Raw genomic sequence first — 9,084 nt, 5'->3', positions numbered from 1 at the left:
CCTGGAGCTTTGCAATTACTTTATTCACTCTCGTATTCTTGAAGATATCCTCACAGTATACCCAAAATTTGCCAGTGCCGGCTACTAAACACATGGCCCTGTATGACTAACCATCCTGCGAGATGGGGACTTGTATTACCACTGCTACCTTATTCAATCTTGTGTTGTTGATATCCTCAAAATGCATCCGGAGTCTGCCAGTGCAGACCGCTTATCACATGCCTCTGTATGACTAACCATCCTGTGTGATGGGGATTTCTTAGCATCACCTAGTTAGCTCTTTTGACACACTGTACTCCACTTCATATAGTCTAGGGTAGCTGCACTAATGCAGATGTACCTATTATGTTAATAAAAAAAAAAAAAAAAAATCTCAGCATAATTGCTACTTTTTTCTCTCTCGTGTTCTTGATGATAATCATATAATGCATCCAGACTTTGTCAATGCATACTGCTGATCACGTGGTCCTTGGGATATATATATATATATATATATATATATATATATATATATATATATATATATATATATATATATATATATATATATATATATATATATGTCGTACCTAGTAGCCAGAACGCACTTCTCAGCCTACTATGCAAGGCCCGATTTGCCTAATAAGTCAAGTTTTCATGAATTAATTGTTTTTCGACTACCTAACCTACCTAACCTAACCTAACCTAACTTTTTCGGCCACCTAACCTAACCTAACCTATAGAGATAGGTTAGGTTCGGTCATATATCTACGTTAATTTTATCTCAAATAAAAACAAATTGACCTCATACACAATGAAATGGGTAGCTTTATCAATTCACAAGAAAAAAATTTGAGAAAATATATTAATTCAGGAAAACTTGGCTTATTAGGCAAATCGGGCCTTGTATAGTAGGCCGAGAAGTGCGTTCTGGCTACTATATTATATATATATATATATATATATATATATATATATATATATATATATATATATATATATATATATATATATATATACTTGAGTACCCTTGGGACGAATATACATTAAAGCAATCGGGGTACATATACACACTATTTTGAGGTTATCTTGAGATGATTTCGGGGCTTTTAGTGTCCCCGCGGCCCGGTCCTCGACCAGGCCTCCACCCCCAAGAAGCAGCCCGTGACAGCTGACTACCTCCCAGGTACCTATTTTACTGCTAGGTAACAGGGGCATAGAGTGAAAGAAACTCTGCCCATTGTTTCTCGCCGGCGCCCGGGATCGAACCCAGGACCACAGGATCACGTGCCCAGCGTGTTGTTCGCTCGGTCGACCGGCTGTACAGAGTAGAGTAGAGATACTAGAGTAACGTTAGAATACTCGAGAGAGCACAAGTGGGGCTCGAGTCCCAATTTGTAAGTCCCTGGTCCTACTCTAACAAGTCCAGCTCTACCCTTCACGTCCCATGAGTTGACTCTGTATTTCCCCCCTGAACCATTTACTCTATACGATTCAAAAACGATTCTTATGACTTCTATCTCCTTGGAACTTTACTCCGGTGCCTCTGGGACTACTTACCCCTCGCAGCGGTGTAAGGACATCCTCCACAGCTCAGCTTGACCCACCTCAGCTTAGGGTCATAACTTCCGGTTACAAGCGATGAGTCACAACAACGTGGCTGATGATATAACGACCAAACTACACAGAAGATGGAGAAACGACGACTTTTTGACAGCAAGACGGACCGAAACGTCGTCGATTCTCCATCTTCAGGTGTGTGGTTTGGTAACCTTCGTACATCTGAAGTGAAGATTAATGATGTTCCTTGAAGCCTCCACCAGCAGCAGCAGCGTCAACGCACCAGTTTCTGAACAGCAGTAAGCAGACCAAGGAGTCTGCTTACTGCTGTTAGGAGTCATATTGTCAAATTTTGGGCGGCCATTTGAAGCAGCTTCTCCCTCCTGAGGTCCTTGATAGCTGGTCCTTTAGCTGGTCGTTCTTGAAGGAGACTCTATCCTCCTGCAAGAACGAGGTTTAGTTGCCCTGGTAATACACCTTATTCCTTCATTCATACTGGTCTCACCCTAATATATATATATATACTATCGATATATCTAATTCTAGTGTGAATATGTGCCTCAAGCCAAGGGATATAGGAGTCAACTTGAGCTAACTTTTCAAACATCAAAGTTTCGTGAGTATCGAACAACTTCCATGAACTTCACAGTTTCCTAGACTTCTCCCTCATCCTTCATCTCCTCATTATTTAGCTGATCCCACGAGGCTCTCACAGACACCAGCATCTTCAGCTCTCCCAGACAACTCACAAGACGCTACATAACCACATGCTTCAAGATTTTAGCCATACTGGAACTGGGCATAGTGGAAATTCATGGACAGATTATGGTTAAATGATGACCAGAGAGACGGCACGTTAGTGTTAGGCATATGTAACGTAGTCATTTTTCTCAGCTCGTCGCCAGGTGTGTGGGTGGGTGAGGGCCCATTCTCGTACACATTACAGCCTCCTCCTCCCTGGCCTCGTGTCCACACCCGCACTTGAGGAAACAATTCACAAATATCTCGTCTGAGAGGAATCACGTATCAAGCAAACTTAATCAACCCTTTTCTTCAGGCACTCACTCGTCTCTAGCCACTCCAACTTGTCCAGAAATATCAACTTAATTATCAGAAAACACAACTTAAGAAGGAATGATATATATAATGAGGTAGTGGGTCTACAGGACAGGATAACACAACTGGTGTCATTGGCAATTATGAAGGAACTACTCTCACAGACATGGATTACTGCCAGACATTCTGAGTCCAAATGAAGTCAGGTTGATGTCATATGAGCCGTGTGTTTGGTGGGATTTTGAGTGAGGATAATCCCAGAATCTGTTTATATACATTACTGAAGGTAAACAATTATCTTCGACGCCATGGAATGATTAGTTCATATTAGTTCTACTTCTACTCTTAATTTTCTGATATAAATTGTGCCAATATGTCTTACTGCTCTGATGATAAACCTCACTTTGTCTTTACCATATATATTACTTTTTCCCTAAAAAGTAAGTTTAATTTAGATTACTTTACACCTGTTAAGTCCAGGCAGTAATACTTCAGACTCTTGTACACCTGTTTAAGTCCAGGCAGTATTGTAAGGATTTGTACAAGTTGTTAGGGATAAAAAAAATTACTTTTATGTAACTAATGTATTTTACTTTTTACATAAACTTTCCCAACTATAAATGTATAAGGATTTATGAATGAATGATTTGATTTGATTCGACTTGCAATGTGAAGGGGCATTTTGTTTCGTAAAAGGTGTTTGAAAAGAAAAAATGCTAAACAAAAGGACGTGTCTTAAGTTGAAAAGGCACCTGGAACCTTATAAAAAATATCTGGTACCTTGAGGTTACCTTGAGGTTACCTTGAGGTGTTTTCGGGGCTTAGCGTTCCCGCGGCCCGGTTTTCTTTACCCAGATAAGGAGACGTTGTGTCTGGTTAAGCAGAATAGGATCCGGAAGCACAAAAGGGCGCCTGGAAAGGTATCAAACGCACATTGAAGGGCAAAAAAGGGGCATCTGAAATGGGGACAAGAGCATCAGGAAGGATTGAAGGGATTCTGGAAGCATGAAAATGACTTCTGGAAAGGTGAAATGACATCTGGGAGGGTGAACAGTGCACCGGGATGGGTGGAATGGGCGTCTGGAAGTCTGAAAAGGGTTTTTGGGAAGGTGAAAATTTCAACTGGATTGGTGAAAATAGCATCTTGAAAGGAGAAAAGGGAGTCTGGAAGGATGTGGTGGTGTTGTGTGGTGGTGTAGGTGTGTGCCCACTTAGTTGTGCTTGCGTGGATTGAGCTCTGGCTCTTTAGTCCCGCCTCTCAACTGTCAATCAACTGTTACTAAATACAATTTTTTTTCTCCACACACACACACACACACACCAGGAAGCAGCCCGTGACAGCTGTCTAACTCCCAGGTACCTATTTACTGCTAGGTAACAGGTGCATTAGGGTTAAGGACACTCTGCGCATCTGTCTCCGCCGGGTGCGGGGATCGAACTCCGGTCCCTAGGTCCACGAGTCTAGAGTGCTGTCCACTCGGCCACACAGCCCACCCAGTGTGGTGGTGGTGTTGTGCGGTGGTGTGGTGGTGGTGGTGTTGTTGTGGTGGTGTTGTGGTGGTGTTGTGGTGGTGTTGTGTTTCAGGGAAGATCAATACAGGTCTGAGTGGGTCCAGACGGTGAGCCTCACCTCTCTCCTCGCCTGGCCTGTACCACCTGTCTCCTGACCTGCACCACCTGTCTCCTGTCCTGCACCACCTGTCTCCTGGCCTGCACCACCTGTCTCCTGTCCTGCACCACCTGTCTCCTGGCCTGCACCTCCTGTCTCCTGGCCTGCACCACCTGTCTCCTGGCCTGCACCACCTGTCTCCTGGCCTGCACCACCTGTCTCCTGGCCTGCACCACCTGTCTCCTGGCCTGCACCACCTGTCTCCTGGCCTGCACCACCTGTCTCCTGGCCTGCACCACCTGTCTCCTGGCCTGCACCACCTGTCTCCTGGCCTGCACCACCTGTCTCCTGGCCTACACCGCCTGTCTCCTGGCCTGCACCACCTGTCTCCTGGCCTGCACCACCTGTCTCCTGGCCTGCACCACCTGTCTCCTGGCCTGCACCACCTGTCTCCTGGCCTGCACCACCTGTCTCCTGGCCTGCACCACCTGCGCATCTACAGGAAGTCCTCATAATACAGCATAACTCTACAGGAAGTCATCATAGTAGAGTTTACCTCTACAGGAAGTCATCATAGTAGAGTATAATCTACAGGAAGTCATCATAGTAGAGTATAACTCTACAAGAAGTCATCATAGTAGAGTTTACCTCTACAGGAAGTCATCATTGTAGAGAATAATCTACAGGAAGTCATCATAGTAGAGTATGATCTACAGGAAGTCATCATAGTAGAGTATAACTCTACAAGAAGTCATCACATTGTGGGAAATAATCAAGCAGTTGAAGAAAATAAATCAATAGATAACTCAACGGTTCGTAGAAAGATAATTATAACATCTTGGACAACTTCACGATGTTGAGATCAGATGTAACACAGCAGAAGCTAAACGATGCATTCCATTGGCCAACTCAAATGAAACAATAGGTAGAATTTAAACAATTGGTAGTTAACACTAGTTAACTTCCTACTGTTTAACTAGTAATTAATATTGTATTAACTGGTTGACACTAGTTAACTACCTATTGATTAACTAGTAACAGCCCCATTTTACACTCCTAACAACACACTTTTGGTTGAAATAATTACAACCAAATAACCGCTATAACTGAGTTGAGCTGAAACACTCAGTAGCAAAGATGAGTAGCAGCACTCAGCTGAGGTAGATATTAGTTTGGCCTTAAGCATGAAATGGTCCCCAATAAAATCCCTGTGCAACCAAGAATGTCCCTGTGCAACCAAGAACGTCCCTGTGCAACCAAGAACGTCCCTGTGCAATCAAGAACGTCCCTGTGCAACAAAGAACGTCCCTGTGCAATCAAGAACGTCCCTGTGCAACAAAGAACGTCCCTGTGCAATCAAGAACGTCCCTGTGCAACCAAGAACGTCCCTGTGCAACCACGATCATCCCTGTGCAACCGGGAACGTCCCTGTGCAATCAAGAACGTCCCTGTGCAACCAGGAACGACCCTGTGCAATCAAGAACGTCCCTGTGCAACCAGGAACGACCCTGTGCAACCAAGAACGTCCCTGTGCAACCACGGACGGACCATCAGTAAGGTCTCCCCACACGTGGACCGCACCACCCAGCTCTGGCAACAATTCACATACAAATACCACAGTGACCTTAAAGTTACCAGAGAACTTAAGGCTGATTGAACGGAAGGACCATGAAAGGCTTTTATGACGTTGGTCCTTAATTTTAAGACTTGGAGAAGATTTGAGAGGCAAGTTCTCTTAGCTTTAAGACTTATTCAAAACCAGAATGGTTCGTACTCTAGGCTCTAAGGCTTTTGCAAGCGCAAATGACATGTACCGTTGCAGACTTAAGGTGAAAAGGCTTAAAGATATGTACGCGACTGGCGATCGATTTAGGTCCTTAGACTTATATAGGTAATACGTGACAGGTTCTATGTCATATGTGTTCATAGGTAAGTTTACACAGGTTCTGTATGTAAAGTTTTCATTAAGCTTACACAGGTGCTGTATAATATGTGTTCATTGGTAAAGATTACAAAGGTGTAGTAAATCTTAGGAAGGACAAGGTGCCTGGCCCTCCACAGCTTTAGGAGGGCCAAGGTGCCTGGCCCTCCACAGCTGTAGGAGGGGACAAGGTGCCTGGCCCTCCACAGCTTTAGGAGGGGACAAGGTGCCTAGCCCTCCACAGCTGTAGGAGGGGACAAGGTGCCTGGCCCTCCACAGCTTTAGGAGGGCCAAGGTGCCTGGCCCTCCACAGCTGTAGGAGGGACAAGGTGCCTGGCCCTCCACAGCTTTAGGAGGGGACAAGGTGCCTGGCCCTCCACAGCTTAAGGAGGGGACAAGGTGCCTGGCCCTCCACAGCTGTAGGAGGGACAAGGTGCCTGGCCCTCCACAGCTGTAGGAGGGGACAAGGAGCCTGGCCCTCCACAGCTTAAGGAGGGGACAAGGTGCCTGGCCCTCCACAGCTTAAGGAGGGGACAAGGTGCCTGGCCCTCCACAGCTGTAGGAGGGACAAGGTGCCTGGCCCTCCACAGCTTAAGGAGGGGACAAGGTGCCTGGCCCTCCACAGCTGTAGGAGGGACAAGGTGCCTGGCCCTCCACAGCTGTAGGAGGGACAAGGTGCCTGGCCCTCCACAGCTGTAGGAGGGGACAAGGTGCCTGGCCCTCCACAGCTGTAGGAGGGACAAGGTGCCTGGCCCTCCACAGCTGTAGGAGGGGACAAGGTGCCTGGCCCTCCACAGCTGTAGGAGGGACAAGGTGCCTGGCCCTCCACAGCTTAAGGAGGACCAAGGTACCTGGCCCTCCACAGCTGTAGGAGGGGACAAGGTGCCTGGCCCTCCACAGCTGTAGGAGGGGACAAGGTGCCTGGCCCTCCACAGCTGTAGGAGGGACAAGGTGCCTGGCCCTCCACAGCTGTAGGAGGGACAAGGTGCCTGGCCCTCCACAGCTGTAGGAGGGACAAGGTGCCTGGCCCTCCACAGCTGTAGGAGGGGACAAGGTGCCTGGCCCTCCACAGCTGTAGGAGGGACAAGGTGCCTGGCCCTCCACAGCTGTAGGAGGGGACAAGGTGCCTGGCCCTCCACAGCTGTAGGAGGGGACAAGGTGCCTGGCCCTCCACAGCTTTAGTCCAGACATATGTTGAATATTAGACGGTGCTGGGAGTTGGGTAGAGGTAAACAAAGCCAAATCATTTTAAAAGAGACAATGGCATGTTGAAGAATGTAATGTTATAGTTGAGGAATGCAAGTGGTGTGAGGGGGAAGAATGCAAGTGGTGTGAGGGGGAAGAATGCAGGTGGTGTGGGAGTTGAGAACACAAATATCCAGGAACGAGAAGTCAAAGGGCAGACCAAAACACAACTTTAAAGGCCAGAACTGAAAAAAAGATGCCTCAAGATGGTTGTGGAGGAGACCAAACGATCTTAAAGATGACAGCCAAGGTGGATGAAAGAAGCTCTTGCATGGGTGACCTGGGCGAGGCTTCTGCATGGGTGACCTGGGCGAGGCTTCTGCATGGGAGCTGAACGCTGAGGAAGCACAAGAAGCCTGTAACACAGTAAGCTTCAACTCAGAGCAGCATCCTAAGACACCCACCTGTCTGGGATGGACTTCTCTTGTTCATTTAAACCGAGGAGTTGAACCCTTTGTGGGGGGTGGAGACCCCCAACTTTGTCCTCAGTCCCACCGTCTAGACCCCTTTGTCCAGTACTCCTTGTACAGGACCCCCCTTCTACAGGACTCCCCCCCCCCCTTGTCCAGGACCCCTTGTTTGACTCCCTTTGTCCTGGGCCCCTTTGAAGGGGGACCAATGGAGATATTAAGTGAGCTTTTATTCAAGATGGCCCATTCCACTTGCTCTGTGAGTCTCTTACTTGGAGCATCTACCACTTGGGGCACCTACCACTTGGGGAACCTGCCACTTGAAGCTTCTACCACTTGAAGCACCTACCACTTGAAGCACCTACCACTTGGAGCTCCTACCACTTGAAGCACCTATCACTTGAAGCTCCTACCACTTGAAGCACCTAACACTTGAAGCACCTACCACTTGGAGCTCCTACCACTTGGAGCACCTACCACTTGAAGCACCTACCACTTGAAGCACCTACCACTTGGAGCTCCTACCACTTGAAGCACCTACCACTTGAAGCACCTACCACTTGAAGCTCCTACCACTTGAATCACCTACCACTTGAAGCTCCTACCACTTGCAGCACCTACCACTTGAAGCTCCTACCACTTGAAGCACCTACCACTTGAAGTACCTACCACTTGAAGCACCTACCACTTGAAGCACCTACCACTTGAAGCTCCTACCACTTGAAGCACCTACCACTTGAAGCACCTACCACTTGAAGCACCTACCACTTGAAGCACCTACCACTTGAAGCTCCTACCACTTGAAGCACCTACCACTTGAAGCACCTACCACTTGAAGCACCTACCACTTGAAGCTCCTACCACTTGAAGCACCTACCACTTGAAGCACCTACCACTTGAAGCACCTACCACTTGAAGCTCCTACCACTTGAAGCACCTACCACTTGAAGCACCTACCACTTGAAGCACCTACCACTTGAAGCACCTACCACTTGAAGCTCCTACCACTTGAAGCACCTACCACTTGAAGCACCTACCACTTGAAGCACCTACCACTTGAAGCTCCTACCACTTGGATATGTTTCAGAAAGTACCTCTGCAGCTTGGGTTACTATTGCCAGTTGTCAACGGGTTCTCCTGACAGCTCGTCGCATAGTGACGTACACTGTACCTACGGCTAGAAATCGTCGTACTATAACATGGCTGCGGCTCACGAAATTGACATCATGTTCCGTTTTCTGTTCGGGGTTCTCTGGTAGGTTAGGATAAGGGTATATGTAGTACGACAGTTTCTTGACGTTGGG

General features: G+C 47.3%; 1 protein-coding gene across 1 annotated transcript in view; it reads left to right on the top strand.

Moving 5' to 3' along the window:
* The first annotated feature begins 7,667 nt into the window (after nt 1–7,667).
* The window catches only part of LOC138351413 (adhesive plaque matrix protein-like), a 4,383-nt gene continuing 2,966 nt past the window's right edge, over nt 7,668–9,084 (top strand). The window contains exon 1 of the mRNA XM_069303233.1: nt 7,668–7,736. Coding sequence (XP_069159334.1) covers nt 7,668–7,736 — 69 coding nt within the window. The remainder of the gene's footprint in view (nt 7,737–9,084) is intronic.

This window comes from Procambarus clarkii, chromosome 49, assembly GCF_040958095.1.
Source record: "Procambarus clarkii isolate CNS0578487 chromosome 49, FALCON_Pclarkii_2.0, whole genome shotgun sequence".
Classification (NCBI taxonomy): domain Eukaryota; kingdom Metazoa; phylum Arthropoda; class Malacostraca; order Decapoda; family Cambaridae; genus Procambarus; species Procambarus clarkii.
Note: the sequence above shows the minus strand (reverse complement) of the source record. Positions and strands in the feature narration are given on the sequence as shown.